The 17,481-nt window shown below is 37.6% G+C and overlaps 1 protein-coding gene across 11 annotated transcripts in view; it reads left to right on the forward strand.

Annotated features, from left to right (window-relative positions):
* Nucleotides 1–14,371, forward strand: part of RAPGEF2 (Rap guanine nucleotide exchange factor 2) — a 340,634-nt gene extending 326,263 nt beyond the window's left edge. For 5 of the 11 annotated variants that reach the window (XM_069097396.1, XM_069097405.1, XM_069097399.1 and 2 more), the window contains 6 exons: nt 1,216–1,368; nt 2,087–2,209; nt 4,328–4,553; nt 6,709–7,271; nt 10,393–10,698; nt 12,263–14,371. In XM_069097396.1, the coding sequence (XP_068953497.1) occupies nt 1,216–1,368; nt 2,087–2,209; nt 4,328–4,553; nt 6,709–7,271; nt 10,393–10,698; nt 12,263–12,288 (1,397 nt within the window). In that variant the 3' untranslated portion in view covers nt 12,289–14,371. The remainder of the gene's footprint in view (nt 1–1,215; nt 1,369–2,086; nt 2,210–4,327; nt 4,554–6,708; nt 7,272–10,392; nt 10,699–12,262) is intronic. The other 6 variants (XM_069097412.1, XM_069097416.1, XM_069097446.1 and 3 more) reach the window with 2 other exon arrangements.
* Nucleotides 14,372–17,481: the final 3,110 nt, after the last annotated feature.

Genomic DNA, 17,481 nt, shown 5'->3' on the forward strand with positions numbered 1-17,481 from the left:
AGACCCAATAATATCCCTCTGTTGTTGAATCAAGTCCCAGTTTTTAAACTTAGTATTCAAAGTCTTAGATATATTTGCCTTCCATATCCTTTACCTCCTTGACCTTCTCATTCTCCTACATTAACTTTTTTTCCAGACAGGTCAGGGTTTTGTTGTTTTTTTTAATTCTTCTTCACAGATGACAGTCTCCTTCCTTCACTGTACATTTAAAGGAAGGGTCAGCTTTGGAGCAGTATTATGAAGTGGGGAGGGCATTCCAAGAGAGAGTGTCCACAAAGACAAATGCATCGTGTCAATTAGTAGTGCTCCTTCTGCTTTTCTCTTTGACATTCACAAGGTTACACTAGACTTGGACTCAGATCCCACCGTTGATGATTGTTAAATGTGTGACCACATGCAGGTTCCTTAATTCCTGTAAGCTTTAGTCCCCACATCTGTAAAAATGTAGTATTACTTTTATATCTGTCTCAAAGGTTCAAATTAAGCAATGTATGGAAAGCATACTGCACATTTTAAAGTACGTTCTGGAATAGAAAGGTATTTGTGATAGAGCATTTATTAAATATTTGCTGTATGCAAGAAGATATTGAAGACTTACACACATACTGTGTGCCAAGCACTGAGGATATAAAAACAAACAAGATAGTCCCTGCCTACAAGGAGTTGATTATATTCTAACAGGGAAGCTGACATACATAAAAGATTGAAGGCCAGAAGGAGTGTTTTGGTAGGAAATTGACTACTTCTCTTAGAACTTAAGAAGGAAACAGGTTGGGGGGTAGTGAAGGGTATTTACTGGGCAGCATGCCATGAATGTGCCCAGGGAGATGTGTTTGGAGCCACGTGAATGCTAATCACTCAGAAGCCCAGAGTCCCAAGGTGGGAGCATGACCAGGGAGTTGCCTGTCATTACTGTCATCATTCTAGGGGCCTTTGACTAGTGTTTGTTAGTTTATGGTCTATGTGCTTTGGCCCTGCCCACTGGTTTTGCAAACTATACAGCAACTTTAGACCTACACTTAGATTCTATGAACAACTTTCAGAACTTGGGAAAATTAAGTTTAAACTATTTCATTTGAAGAGGTCATTTTATTTTTTTAAGTGTTGCATATAAATGGTCTTAAACAAGTGAAAAGTCTTTAAAAAAACTTTTAAAAAATTGGAATTATTCATGTAACATTGTCCTAATTCAAGCTTGCTTTTTTGGTTTTGTAGGTATCAACTCTCCACAAGCTTTAAAGAAAATTCTTTCTTTATCAGAAGAAGGAAGTTTGGAACGTCACAAGAAACAAGCAGACGATACGATATCAAATGCATCTTCACAACTCTCTTCTCCTCCAACTTCTCCACAAAGCTCTCCGAGGAAAGGTAGAATTCAGTTATGACTGTGTTTTGTTGTTGTGGTGTTCAACAAATGCTACACATTTCAGATATTGTGAGTTATTTATATTTTTTAAAGTTGTACAGTGTAGTCTGTAAGATTATTCTTTAGTAATTTAGCTATGACGTCTAGTTGATTTCCCCCCAAGATTATTATATTAAGGAAGAACATAAAGCATGTATTTTTTGAGAATATACCAATAGTGAATTTTTAGGGTCTTATTTGGTTTTCAGTATATGACAAATTTCATTTTCTCAGAAACAGACAATTAATTTGGATTAATAAACATTTCATGTGGAAGAATGGTTTAAAGAACAAACATTTCACATATCTCCGGGTTTCCTTTTTCATTATATTAACTCAGGTCTTGATTTTTTTAAGGAGACATAATATCTTTGATCATTTGAAATTATCTTATAGTAGGATAACAGGTAATTCTTTTTTGCCAGTTAACCCTCAAGGGCACTTTCTCCTCCTGTTTTTCAAAATAACATGGACATTAAACTAAATCCTAAACTCCTTTGTCCCCTTTAGAAAGGGAAAACAAGTAAAATAAAACCTAGCATTCATTTCACAGAAATGACACATGCCTGATGGCGCTTGGATGTCAAGAAGTTAAACCGTCTGCGCATTTTTGTGCAGGTTATCAGTCTCTAGTGTCTCTATCAGATAGGTGTCTAAACTCTCTTCTCATCCTGTTGTTAGGTGGCAGTGGCAATCAGCTGAGATCTTATGGCTCCAGACAGTCGGACCTAACCAGTTCCTCCTCTTCTCTTGGAAGTGAGAACAGTAACAAGAATAACAATGCACCACGGACCTATGGGATAGGTGGGGTTTATAGAACCAAAAGTGGGGTGGGGATAACAGGAATCATCTCACAAAATTGGATAGCTGTTTAAAGAGAATGGGGGAGTTTTTTTCAAATGGCCAGTGCTCTCAGTAATTACATTTTTTTCTAGGGTTACTTTTTTCCTTTTTTTCTTGTTTAAATTTTTTTCTTTTTGAGGAGAATATACCATGAAGGCCTTCAAAATTTAGACCAAGTCTGAGATCTCAGTATAATTTTATTTAGTGAACATTTTAGGAATTGAGTCATTATTTAAAACTTATCAAGACCTGTGCTTTTTTTGAAAAAGGAATCTGGAAGTCCAAAAGTAATAAATAGATGCAGATGGGACAATTCTGTTTCAAAGAGATAGAGGCAACATGGTATAATGTAATGATAATCATTGACCTCAGATGACTTGTTATAATTCTAGCTCTTCCACTTACTTTGCCATGTTGGTCCTGGCCAAGTTACTTAATTTTTTTTGAGCCTCTGTTTCCTCATCCATAAAATGGACATAATAAATCACTGTTTAAGGATTTGGGGTGGTGGTGAGGAAAGCACTTTGTTAGTAGAAATTGTTATTATATTGCCTACAAAAGTAATATTTTAAATATTAGTGACATGAATTTTTCACTTTCTGTGTGTGTATGTATTATACATATATATCTTCATATAAAGCTTAAAAAAGTTAAGCAGCATTGGGCTTATCATTGAGAAGCATCAATAACATTGAAAAGAAGACAAGATTATCTTCTGACTAGAAGTTAAGAACTCTTCATGAAAAGGCCATCCATAGCTTTATTCTTGCTGGCATCTAAAATGATTTTTGGCAACTCGGTAGGAGCAACACGAAAAATGATGCCATAAACTAAGTATTTGCTGAAGAGTTTTTTATAAAGGATGCCATGTGCATCCAGTACTACCCTTAATTCAGAGGATCTTGATATAATTCACTTGTTATTAATATAGAACTGATATAGATGATACTCCTAAAGGGTCAGAGGCAGATGATGACAACATATCAAGATCATTTTCTCTTCTAGGGAAAAAAAAAGCAATTTGAGAAGAAAAGTGACCTTAAGTCAAAATGTATTAAGTTTACTAGTTTGAGTCACAGTTGATAAAATATTGGGAATTACTTTTGAAATTTGGATATTATTTTATAAATTAATGCTAAGTGAATTCCACAAGCCTACCCTGGACCAAGCTAGAAATATGTGAGTTCTTAGTGACCAGAACTACCCTGAAGGATAGTTGTAGAAGACTGGTGACAATAACACTTCTCACCTTGCTCTCTAGTATTAGTAAGCCCTGTAGATCAGACATTCAAAGAAAGGAATTTGGATCTGATCTGATGCTTTGCTCTGTACTGTCTAAACACAGACAAATGATGTTTAAATGTCAAAAGTTTATTTTCAAATAGAGGGTTAGATACAGTTTCGACACTTTTCCACCTTTCCTTCTCATTACAATACAAAAATATATTCTCTAGTGCTATATATTAATTTTTTTGTTTAGCATATTCCTATACTTTGGAAAATTAGATATGCATTAGCTATCCCATAGCTCTTATGCAACATGTAGTATGTATAGAATAGAGCATACCTGAAAATTGAATTATTTGATGCCACATCAGAAGTTCTAAAGATAGGAGGTAGCCCAAGTGGAAAATTGGAAGATGATTTTTTTTAAGAAAAGACATAAATCTCAAGACATTTAAATTGCATAAACGTTTTACGGAATAGCTAACTCTATTTACATTTTCTAAGTTAAACGATTTGAGGTAATCAATTTCTGTATCCCACTTCATCTCAAAAGCCTGCTATTAAGCACATTTTATAGCTGAAAAAACAAAGGCATTACAAGTCATTGGTAAAGCTCAGATTCCATTGCAAGTTCATAGCTCAATTTTAAATATTGCTTTTCTGAATCCTTCATTGAGGAAGTCAACCTATATTTGACCCCTTTGTCACTTTCTTGCCATGCTTAAAATGTGTTCATTTTTTTTCTTCTGTTCACTGTTGTTATTTTTCGATTTCTTTCCTTACATTTGGTGTTAGAATCCGGGTTTGTTATGCTTGTGGTCACTGATGAATGTGATTCTCTTTCCCTTGCAGGTTATACTTTGGCTCCTAGTGGCACTGTGGATAACTTTTCAGATTCTGGTCACAGTGAAATCTCATCCCGATCTAGTATTGTCAGCAATTCTTCCTTTGATTCAGTGCCAGTCTCACTGCATGATGAGAGGAGACAGCGGCATTCTGTCAGCATTGTGGAAACTAACCTAGGTATGGGCAGAATGGAGAGGCGAACTCTACTTGATCCAGATCAATATAGCTTAGGGTAAGAATCTTTTTATGCTTTCATTTAAAATTTGTTTTTAAAGTTTCCTTTTCTAACTTTATGGATTTTTCCTCAGTTTAAAGCAGATTCTCTTTTTTCCTCCCAGAAGCTCACATCACTGATGCCAATTGCAACCCTTTCATGCCTTCTCATTCTGTGTCTTTCTAGAAGTCTTATAAGGATCCACACAAGATACTTAGAATCCTTCTGTTCTTTTAATTGGCACTGAGGTGCCAATACCTGGCATATAGTAGGTGCTTATTAAATGCTTATTGACTAACTGACTGACTCAGAACCTCTATCTCTAGCCATCCATCATATAGTTCTTGTTAAGTGACTATCCCATTTCCTTTTCCATTTATACATGTTTTTCACCTGTTTCTATATACCACTTCTTGCTCAGGACTCAGTAATAGTGCAATCTACTTTCTTCTTTTTTTGTATTATTTTGGTCTTTATTAATTTGTTTATTTACTTTTAGTTTATAAAATTCAGATCCACAATTCCTTGAGTTTCAAATTTTTTCTCCCTCCCTCCCCCCGCTCTCCCCCTCCCAGCCATGACAGCATACAATCAAGTATAGGTTCTACAAATACTTTCACATTAGACATTAGTCATGTTATAAAGAAGGATTGTATCGGATGGAATGAACAATGGGAAAGAGGAAATAAAACCAAACAAGAAAAAGATCAGGTAGTTTGCTCAATCTGGATTCAAACTCAGTTCTTTGTAGTTCTTTCTCTGGATGTAGACATCTCTCTCCATCATGAGTCTTTTGGGGTTGACTCATAACCCTGCATTGCTGAGAAGAGTCCAGTCTATCTAAGTTGGTCATCAAACATATGTTGTGTCTGTAATTGTGTACAAATTTCTCCTGGTTCTACTCTTCTAACTCAGCATCAGTTTGTATAAGCCTCTCCAGGTAAATATGAAGTCCATCTGTTCCTCATTTCTTATAGCACAATAGTATTCCATTACATTCATATACCACAACTTGTTCAGCCATTCCCCAACTGATGGGCACCCCCTTAATTTCCAATTCTTTGCCACCACAAAAAGAGCTGCTCTAAATATTTTTGTACATATGGGTCTTCCTCCCACTTCTATGATCGCTTTGGAATACAACCCTAGAAGTGGTATTACTGGGTCAAAGGGTATGAAATTATTTATAGCCCTTTGGGCATAATTCCAGATTGCTCTCCAGAATGGTTGGATCAGTTTATATATAACTCCACCAGCAGTGCAATCTACTTATACACACTGTTCATGTTACTATTTTCCTTTGTAATACAATTTTTGCTCTTCAGAGATCATGGTATTTTATTTAAGATCCAGGGCAGGGGCCAGTTTTTTTGCTTGGTTTTTGGTTTTTGGTAGTAGTATACTGCCGTGTATGTAAAGTAAACCTAATAAATGCTTGTGGAATTAGATGTTGATGTTAAAGAGATGGGTTTTTACTATCAAGAACATCTTTATATCATTAAGAATACTGTGAAGTTTTCTCAAATATCTTTATCTTTCAATCCAAAATGCTGGCTCTAACTCATTAGAAATGTCTTCTGAAATTCCTGTTCAAAATATAGATGGAAGCGGAATAATTTGACAAGCTGCCTATCTTTCTGCATGTCATAGTCTAGGACAGATTTGTTTTTCATTCACTTTGTTTTTCCAGTGTGGATGATTAGAACAATCTCATTGTTGGTATGTATGCTAGTAAAATTTTCCTCTTCCCTTTTTAAAATTCCCACACCATTCTAGAATACCTAGAAATTCTAACCTGTCATTTTTATTGACTTTTAAATAAGGTTGAAAGTCATATTGAAGCTCATTGAGGTATGTGTAACTTTAGAATCTTAATGCTTTTTAATGAAATTGTTACTTTAACCAGTCAGTCAGTGTATTAAGGTTATCATTTATCTTGTGAGGCTAATCTTTAGCTGAAATGAGTACAGTAATTCTTTATAATTTTTTCAAAAATTTTATATTATTGACAAAAGAGGAAAAAGCACATAAAACTTAATAATTTTTCCCCGGTGTTGTGGTGGGCAGTTAAACTACACTTCTCATCCATCCCAAAAGAGATTTTTTTTTTATTGAAGATTTTTAAAATTTGTGATACCAGTAATATTCTCCCTTCTTTTTCTTATACATTCAGGTCCTATGCACCAGTGTCAGAGACTCGCGGTTTATATGCTGGGGCTACAGTGATTTCTTCCCCAAGCACTGAAGAACTTTCACAGGACCAAGGGGACAGAGCTTCACTGGATGCAGCAGACAGTGGCCGTGGAAGCTGGACTTCTTGCTCAAGTGGTTCCCATGATAATATACAAACTATACCACACCAGAGAAGCTGGGAGACACTTCCTTTTGGGCATGCTCATTTTGATAATGCAGGGGATGGTGCAGCCTTGTGGGCCTCAAGCAGTCACATGGACCCAGTTATGTTTCCTGATCATAGCACAAAGTACAACAGACAGAATCAAAGTCGAGAGAGTCTTGACCAAGCTCAGTCAAGGGCAAGCTGGGCATCCTCCACTGGATACTGGGGAGAAGACTCAGAGGGTGACACAGGCACCATCAAACGAAGGGGTGGGAAAGATGTTTCCATTGAGGCAGAGACAAGTAGCATAACATCTGTCACTACAGAAGAGACAAAACCTGTTCCTATGCCTGCTCACATATCCGTGACATCAAGTACTGCTGCAAAGGGTCTTGTTGGTAAGTTGGAATTGCATTTGAGTCTTGACTTTATTTCCAAAAAAGAGTGGGATTAGGGGGTATTATCTGAATGAATGAAGTACCTTCAACTTGTCCATGTCCAGAATTGTGCGTTCACTTAGAGGATCGTGTCACTCTCAGAACTATAATATTATCAGATTTTCTTATAATTAAAATGGATTCCGTCCAATAGTTTGAAACTGATGTGTTTCAGCAGTGGTTCAAAAGTCGATAAAATCCCTGAGCCCATTGATAAGCCAAGATGACTAGACTAGAAAAATCATCTTGGATTATCAATGGGATAGGAGTTTTTAACATTTGAAGAAAGTCTCTAAACTGAAATTTGATATGTTTGTATCTAGGCACAGGGATTTTTGTCAGCAATTTTTTTTTTAACAGGGGAAAATAAATTTCTTCAAAACTATCCGAAATTGTTCCATGTCCATGATCTTGAACTCTGAAATTCACTTTTGATCCTAACGTCCTATCCTTCTACTTCTTCTACTAAGGATTCTGCCTTTAATTTTTCTTTTTATTCCCACTGTGATCAGCCATCCTTGTTCTCCTGGTCAGTTACTGTTATTCTGGCTTCTCATGGACCTTGGTACCTATGGCATATATTTCTATGGGAAACTCAGGGCATGTGTTATTAAAGTGAATAAATCACTAAAAAATATTCATTAAGCATTCATGGACTGCTAGGTGGTACGGTGAATAGAGCACTGGCCCTGGAGTCAAGAGTACCTGAGTTCAAATCTGCTCAGACACTTGACACACTTACTAGCTGTGTGACCTTGGGAAAGTCACTTAACCCCAAAGTTAAGTGACATTGCCCTGCCCCCCAAAAAGGAAAAAAAATAAAAGCATTCACCATGTGCCTAGCACTATCCTGAGCACTGAAGCTACAATACTGAAAGCAAGCCAGTTCAAGGTATTTACTTTCAAATAGGCTAGAGAACACATTACAGGTGTGACCAGAAAAGGGAGTTATGGTCCAGACAGTGACAAAGATGGTAAGTAGAATGATAGGATAGTCCATTAAGAATGTGGTTTAGGGGTGGCTAGGTGAATAGAGGACTGGCCCTGGAGTCAGGAGGATCTGAGTTCAAATATGGCCTCAGACACTTAACACTTATTAGCTGTGTGACCTTGGGCAAATCACTTAACCCCAATTGCCCAGCCTTCCCCCCTTCAAAAAGCAAAAAAAAAAAAAAGAAGAACGTGGTTTAAAGAAGTGTCAACATTTTTTAGTATGGCTGAACCAGATTAAAATGCACTTAGGAAATATTTAACAAAATAAATAAAAATACAATAGAACATGGGCAGTGCTAATAAGTGGTTTTCTAAGTCAAAAGCCTGAAAGTATCCTTATCTACAGTTTAGTGGCCCCTGTTTCTATTTGAATTTGACAACACTGGTTTAAAGAAGATAATAGGGGTGGCTAGGTAGCACAGTGAATAGAGCACTGGCCCTGGAGTCAGGAGGACCTGAGTTCAAATGTGCCCTGAGACACTTAACACTTATAGACATGTGATCTTGGGCAAGTCACTTAACCCCATTTGCCCTGCTGCCTTCCCCCCTCCAAAAAAAAAAAAGAGAGAGAGATATCAGTTTCTTGTTCAGGAATGCCACTGAAGGGATTCAGTTGGAAGAAAATGCTTATTTAACTTTTGTCTTTAATTAGCAAAAAATCAATTTTATATAATTTGCTGTTGGATTCTCTAGTTCCCTTTTTTGGATCCTAATTCATTATTTCTCATAGTGAAGTCTTAATAGCTCTTACAATATGGACTCATTCCTTATGGAAACTTTAGGGCAACTTTTATTAACCTTTTCTTTGTGATGGATTTCTGTGGAAGTCTAGTAAAGCCTATAACACCTTCCCAGATTCATATATTTAAATGCATATAACATAAAGTACACCAGATTTTGAAGGAAACTGATTTTATGAAATATAGTTGTAAAAATATTTAAGAAATAAATTTGCAGATCCCTGTGTTAAGATTCTGCAATAAATTCTTCTGGATTTGTCATTGAATCCTAGAATCTTAGCACAGAGGTAAGGTAAAAAGGGACCCTTCTCCTTTCTTTCCTAGATGGTATGACTCAATATGGAGGGTAATTATCTCCATTTCAGTGAAATATGAGGAATGGCCCTTTCTTCCCCCCATGTTTATGTTTTCAATCTTCCCCAGTTCCCATGCTGTGTCGGACTGGGAAAAACAAAGTTGTCTTGCTCTACTCACAAAGTCAACAATGGAATCATAAACCTTTGCCCCACCTCCAATGTCAACTGAAGACCCAAGCTGGTTACCCCCCATTTTTCCTTGATGTTTACTACATATATACATTGGTAGAGTTGGAAAGGATATTAGAAGTCATCTGGTCCAACCCTTATCTGAAGCATGTATCCCCTTTATCCTCTTTAATAAATGGTCTCCTAGTTTCCACATAAATACTTTCATTGACAAGAAATTCAAGTACTTACATTTTTGAATAACAGAAAAAGTTTAAATTAGGTGTTGGGGAAGACAAGGAAAAGTAGAAATATATCTCAGTTTGTTTCCTTGTATTTTATGCTTTAAAAATTTAATTCTAAGAAGGGGACAGAAGATTTCACTACTTTACAATGATACTAAAAAGATTAAAAGGGCCTTCATTCTCAACTTTCTGCCTTATAATACCCCTTTCAAATATCTGAAGGATCATGTCCCCTCTAAGACTTTTCCTTCTCAGATAGAGGGGAAATTCTTTCCATTTTCCCCCTCAGAGATTATATCTGACCCTCATGTATCTTCCCAGATTAAGAAGTCCTGGTCAATAGGCTCTAAAAGAAGGATCCCTACTCCTTCCCTCTACCTCAAAGAAAAATTGTTATTACCCCTGGAGTCAACTCACAAAACCAGTCCTAAGAATTTTATTTTGAATTAATCTCCCATCACCTCCATAGGAGCTTAAATTTCCCAAAATAGAACAATCAAAAGTCTAAAAATCTATCTAAAGCAGACATTATGTTTCTTTTCCTATCTGAAGTTGAACCTGAGTCTGGCTGGTTAAAGGTGATCTGCTTTCTGATTGTCAAGTCCTGTTTTCTCATAATGGTACATTGTTTTAACTACAGCACGAAAGGAAGGCAGGTATCGAGAACCACCACCAACCCCTCCAGGCTATGTAGGAATACCCATCACTGATTTCCCAGAAGGACTTTCACATCCAGCCAGCAGGAAACCTCCAGACTACAATGTCGCACTCCAGAGGTCTCGAATGGTGGCCCGGACATGTGATACACCTGGGCCCTCCACATTACAGCAACCGCACAGTCATCCATCAAACCGGCCTGTGAACAAACCTCAGTGGCATAAACCAAATGAGTCAGACCCACGCCTGGCTTCCTATCAGCCTCAAGGGTTTTCCACAGAGGAGGATGGTAATTTAATTACACTCATTTGCATTTACATAGCACAGGAGATTTACAAAGCGCTTTATAATTTTAAAACCTTGAAGATATTGATTTGTGTGTGTGTGTGGGTGGGTGGGTGGGGGGGTGTGGGTGTTGTGATAGCATGATCTTTTAAGAATTTTACAGCAAAATAAGTGGAAATTCCAGTCAGGTGATGTGATTGGAAAGCTTAGGGCAGGCCTGGGCAGTGAATCTCTCATATCATATACTAATACTTTGAGAGATAGGAGATGGTTAGTAGTAGCACCTTTCCTTATTGGGATAATTTTTTTTTCATTAATGATAAACAGATATCATAATTGACAGTGCCTAAAAGTTGTTTTGAGACTTCAATAGTCACTTATGATAAAGTATGTACATGACTGGTTTTCTTGCATAGTGTTCAAAAGAAAAAGGACGTACTGTCCACTGGAACTGAGAAACTTTTACAAGGAAAATGTAATATTCTTGGGGTGAGGAGGGAGAAGCAAGAAGCAGGGTGGTGTTGAGGTTAGATGGGTTAGTAAATCAAAAGATCTTCATTCGGGGGTGATCAGACTCTGGCCTTTACAGTTTAATGTATTTTCCACTTCTTTCCTTGAATGAACAGAAATGATTCTCACAATTGTCATACAAATGAAGTAAAAGGACTGAAAGAATTGTCTAAATAATTTAAGTTTAGAAGTGTTGAGCTTTATTTGTCTAAATCCACTACCTCATTCAGTGTAGACCTGGCTACTGCTAGTTTAGAAAAAAAATTTCAAAACTAATTTTGGCATTTTATTGGCTACTGAAAATTCTAGATGAAAAAACCTCCACATTAATTGCTTGCAGCTTTAACCTTTACCTGTGTCTGAATCTTTAGTAGAACTTTAGGAATATTTCCATTTGTCAAATGATAATGGGCATCTGAAACCCCTTTGAGGAAATAATCTATTGTTTTCATTGATCATATTTCGTGGGAATCTAATGAATAAATGTAAAACCTAATAGACTGGCAGATGGCAGCATGTTTAGAAGTAACTATAATGAAATCCTTGGCTTCCTCTCTGCAGATTTCATAGATTAGTGAACCTTGACATGCCAGGATAGAAATGTTGGGCAGTGGGAAGACTTGGAACTGTTTTTGAAAACTTCCTTTCCTTTGGCTCTTTCAAATCCTCGTTCACAGGAAAGACAAAGGAACTCTGGGGTTAGCATTAACTATACAGAAAAAGCACAGAAGTTGGAGGCAGAAGATCTGGGTGCTAATATTGCCCACCATTGTCACTACCTCTGTAACCTTGGGCAGGTTCCTCATCTGTGAAGTAAGGGCTTTGTATCAAATGACGTCTCAGAGCCTTCCCAGCTCTAAACTGGTGATGCTCTGATCAGTGAATGTGGAGAGTGCTTTACATTGCTGGTTTGGGAAGTAATTTTACAGTGCACAAATGGTGACTGTTGCATTGGCAGCTAATATAATAGCACTATAAATATTGGTTGAGCTAAATTGAAAATTTTTTCCTTCAGTTGATTTTCCTCTTTTTTTCTCCCCTCCGTTTTATGTTCACAGAAGATGAGCAAGTCTCTGCTGTCTGAGAATTGGGGCTTTTCTGGATCTAGAGTGAGCCACCTTAAAAAGGAGAGCACAAGAAGATGTCCCTGGTGTAGGAGCCTTGGAACTCAAATCCAAAGGATGGTGGACCGATTTACCTCCTTCCCTGCCTTAAAGCAGCATGGGGCTTCTTCTCTCCCTTCCTCCCGATCCCTCTTGCATGTGAAATACTGTGAAGAAATTGCCCTGGCACTTTTCAAACTGTGTTGCTTCAGATGCCCAGTGCAGCCTTCTCCAAGTCTCCCACCATCACTGTCTACCACCTCACGTGATATCATTCCAAATTCCAAGATCTTCACCAATCCAGGTGATTCACTCGGGCTGCACTTCTCGACACCCAGAAGGGGTGTTTTGTTTTGTTTTGTTTTTAAACCTTCCTTTGAGATTTTAATCATAATCCTAGCACTTGGTCTCATTGGGGGTAATGAGATACGCCAGCCATTGAATGATTTGGGGTCTTGACCTACCAAGGAACAAAAGCAAAAACATGATGAAATATCCTTAAAGTTCAGTGCTCGTTTGCTTGTTTACAATGCCTATTTTTGTTATGGTTTCTAAACATTGTGTTGAGAGAGTAAATACTATTACATATGTGTAAGAATTACAGTATTATTTTGTACCTTTTAAAGTAGAGTTGCCAGCCTGGGTTTTGTAAAACCAAATAAACCAGACATGGTCTAGCTATACAGAGAAGGACAGGAGGCCCAGATAGGAGAGAGGCTGTCTCCGTTTGCCCTGGTAACCTGCCCCAGGAATGCCCCATCCTGGACGCAGGAAATCTTAGCCAGTCTTTAAATTACCAAGATTCTCTCCCACCCCCCACTTTCTTCCCCAATGGTCAGGGCCTTTATGCAGAACTAAGCATTTGCACGTATCTCGTAGAGGGAAATAGGACTTTCTGTGTCCTGTGTCTGAGCCTTGTGAAGCCCGGGAGAGCTTTCCTTTACAAGGAAGATCCTGCTTCAGGAAGATGGATGGCAACCCCACCTTTAAGTTATATTTCTTTGACCTTTTTGTTGTTGTTGTCGTTGTTGTTTTTGTTAATTTAGAGATTTAGTTATTTTCAGAGAAAAATGATAACTGGATAATGTTGCAGTAAGAGCAGCTTGGGATGTCCCGGCTTGATGCCAGCTGTTTGAACTGCTCTCTGAGTCAGTCTCCCTCTTGTGGCTTGGTATTAAGGAATCAACAAGCCTAGTAAGTGATCAAAGATAAATAACCTGGTTATATATGCCCGCCTTTGCAACGCAGACTCTTCACTGAAAGATGAGACTGTTCAATGGCTTTAGAAACACTGCATGTGTAGAGAAAGGCCTCCGTGTAGCAACCACCTGCTCACAGCTGCTATTAACCCCATGACTGAAATGACCCCTCCACTCTATTTTTGTGTTGTTTTTGCACAGACTCCGGAAAAAGTGAAGGCTGCCAATCCGAGTAGTACTCAAATGTGAGGAACTGCTGGTCTTGGATTTTTTTTTTCCATTAAACTCAGCTGATCATATTGATCAGTAGTAAAACGTAAATAGCTTCAACTTTTAAAGTCAAATTGCAGTGATTTTTCACTGTATGAAACAATGTCAGTGCTTTATTTAATAATTCTCTCCTGTAATCATGGCTTTTGTCTACTTGCTTATATATCACATTGTCAATTATGCATTTGTAATTTTACATATAATATGCATTCTTTGCCGGTTTTATTATATAGGCTATGGACCTCATGTGCATATAGAAAGACAGAAATCTAGCTCTATCACAAGTTGCACAGATGTTATATAAGCATTATGTAATTGTAATTGTAGAACCTAGGACGGCTAAACTCAAGTTCACTCTGTGATGTCCAGTGCAGAATGTACAATTAATTAACTGGTGATTTCCTCATACTTTTGATACTACTTGTACCTGTATGTCTTTTAGAAAGACATTGGTGGAGTCTGTATCCCTTTTGTATTTTTAATACAATAATTGTACATATTGGTTATATTTTTGTTGAAAATGGTAGAAATGTACTATGTTTATGCTTCTACATCCAGTTTGTACAAAGCTGGAAAATAAATAAATATAACAGAAGACATTGTCTCTATCCTTAATGTGTCTCGATGCGTTATTGAAATAATGATAAAAAAAGACTTTCTCAGCCTCACTTGCTATGGAAGCAACAGTTAGGCATATTCAGTTCTCATGGAATTGTAGAATCTCACAGGTTACAAATTCCACACCTTCACAAGAATCCCTCAACATGGGGCGGCTAGGTGACACAGTGAATAGAGCACCGGCCCTGGAGACAGGAGGACCTGAGTTCAAATCTGGCCTCAGACACTTAACACTTACTAGCTGTGTGACCTTGGGCAAGTCACTTAACCCCAATTGCCCTGTCCTCCCCCCTCCAAAAAACAAACAAACAAACAAGAATCCCCTCAAAAACATCCCTGACAAGTAAGTTCTCATCTGGCCTCCATTTGGAGACAAGCAACTAACTACTTGTGGGGACAGCCCATCCTGTTTTCAAAGAACTTTATAATCATTACAAAATGTTTCCTCACCTTGAGCCAAAACTTACCTCTTTGCAACTTCACTCATTCCATCCCTCCAAATATTTGAAGATAGTGAATTCTTCACTTATTTGCATTGATATCCCAACTTCCCAGGTTCTTTCTCTTTTTAAAAAATATTCAATTTATGGAATAAAACAAGCATTTCCATAACATAATAAAATAAAAAAAGATGATTGCACATGAAACTGCAAAGTACATCTTGCAATTCCTTTGAAATATAAAGTAATCATCTAAATTTCTTTTTTTCTCCAACCTCTCCTTGTGTGAAATGGTTTCCAGTACCCACACCATCCTAGTGGCCCCTTTCTGAAATGTCCATTTAACCAATATTTCTCCAACAATGTGGTACCTTTGAAAATAAAGACATTATTAGCATGTCCTATCCTCTGGCACCTTCCCCAGGATCACAGAATCTCAAATTTCAAAGGTGAAATCCAGTCCAACCCTTTCTTGCCTGAATAAAAATCCTCACTGACCACTGCCAAGTGGTCGGCCAGTTTTTGCTGAAAACTGCTAATGCAGGGAGCCCACTGTAATGGGAATGGAAATTTGAAGATCTTCCCTGCCCCTAGGCTAAAGTGCACCTGGAGCCTGGGGTGGGAGGCTTGTTTTTCAGTAGATACTTCTTGACTGGCCAGTGAGTCAATAAGGAAGGCTATATAAGCCCTGATGTGTAGCTTTGCTTGGGGGCTCACTTTGAGAAGTGTTCTGTGATTTGATATGGATTCTGGGAAGCTGTTGTCCAGAGCCCCCAGGCTTTGAAAAACCCAGATGTTGATTTGGTATGGATGTAATGGTTGGACAGTTTGGAAAGCTGTCTACTTGATCTGTTTCTGTCTTGATAATTCTGCCTGTATACTTTGAAGTTCAGGGTGCTGACCTTTTTCCCCTGAATGAGGTAAACAATATATGTCTGACTGATTAAAGTAAGCTTGTTAACCCATTTTGAGTTGCTTTCCTTTATCAAAGCAGATCCAAGAACCTGATAGGTATATAGAATATATATATATATAGGTATATAGAATATAGGTATATAGAACCTGATAGGTATATAGAATATAGGTATATAGAACCTGATAGGTATATAGAATAGGCAGCAAACCCTGAGGACGCTTGGGGTGCTTGCACACTACCTCTGAAAGTCACTATTCTACTTTTGGATGGTCCTGTTTTTCTTTATATTCAGACCTAACCTTTCTTTAACTTCTGCCCAACTTGGGCCAAGCAGAAGAATGTTAATCCATCTTCCACAGAAGCACCTTTCAAATGCTTATGGTGTCAGTTACTTGTGTGCTAGGTTGGACAGAATCTAGAACTTTTCTGATATTCTTTATAAACCATTTAATGCTGATAGGGTTAGTAGCTAACTACAAAGGAATGGGTCAAGAATCTGGACATATTTGTGATCAATCTGAAGTTTCACAACTGAATATTATAGTCTCCCTTCAGAACTCCTGTCCTATATCAGCAACTGCCTTTTGTATATCTCAAATTGAATGTCTCATAGGCATGTCAGACTCAACATGTACAAACCGGAATTCATTTATCCATCATCCCAAACCTTCCACTTTTCTGAACTCCCCTGGCAAAAGTAGCAATTAATCCAGCCAGCAACTTCAATATTATTAACTCTCTTCTCAAACTTACCCTACATATTTGGTCTGTTGTCAAATCTTGTCCTTTCTACCATTTGTATATTTCTTATGTCCCCTTCTCTCCACTCCCTCAGCCACAGTACTAATTGATTCTAATTCAAATCTTCATCTCTCATCTGGACCATTCCAACAACCTTCTAATGTTTCCGCATCTTCTGCTCAGCTGCCAAGGCGATTTCCTGAAGTACAGGTCTGACCATGTCTGCACACCAAGAATACCCACCCTACACAATTAGCTCCCGTGAACTTTATTGTTTTGGGGATTTAATTGTGAATCCATGTGGTGTTCAAAGCCTGGCACATTCCTGCCTTCACAGTCTCCTTTTATCCTACTTCGTTTCACTTACACTACCTTCCAGTCATACCTTCCTTCTTGATATTCATCATACAAGACGATTGATCTCCCATCTCTGTGCCTCTTTTAAAAAAATATATTTAATTTTATGGAATAGAACAAGGATTTCCATAACATAGTATAATAAAAAAAAAAAAGATAATTACACATGAAACTGCAAATCTAGTATGTACGACTTTCTATTCCTCTTAAATATATAATAAAATTATCATGTAAATTTTTTTCTTCCCCTCCCACCCAGGTGGCTACCATTGGACATGAATATGTATACATATGTAAATCATTCTATACATATTTCTATTTGTCAGTTAAAATCTTAGAAAGCTTTGCTCCTTCACTTCTGCCTCTGTCTCCCAGGCTTCTTTAATCCTTTTCTGGCCCCCTCAGCAACTAGTGCTTTCCCCTCTGAGGGAAATGTTTCTAGTTATTTACATGTTTCCTGCACTAAAATGTCAACTAAGGTTGTGCAGGTGTTTTCTTTGTATGCATAGCACAATGCCTGGTATATAGTAAATTCTTAATATTTATTAAAATTGTTAAATTATTGGCTGACTTCAGAGACCATGTAGTCCAATTTTTTTCATTTTGCAGAAGAGAGAACTGAGGCCAATGGAG

The sequence above is a fragment of the Petaurus breviceps genome, unplaced genomic scaffold, assembly GCF_028583685.1.
Source record: "Petaurus breviceps papuanus isolate PSGF00001 unplaced genomic scaffold, PetGlider_PUasm1.0 126, whole genome shotgun sequence".
In the NCBI taxonomy this organism is placed as follows: Eukaryota; Metazoa; Chordata; class Mammalia; order Diprotodontia; family Petauridae; genus Petaurus; species Petaurus breviceps.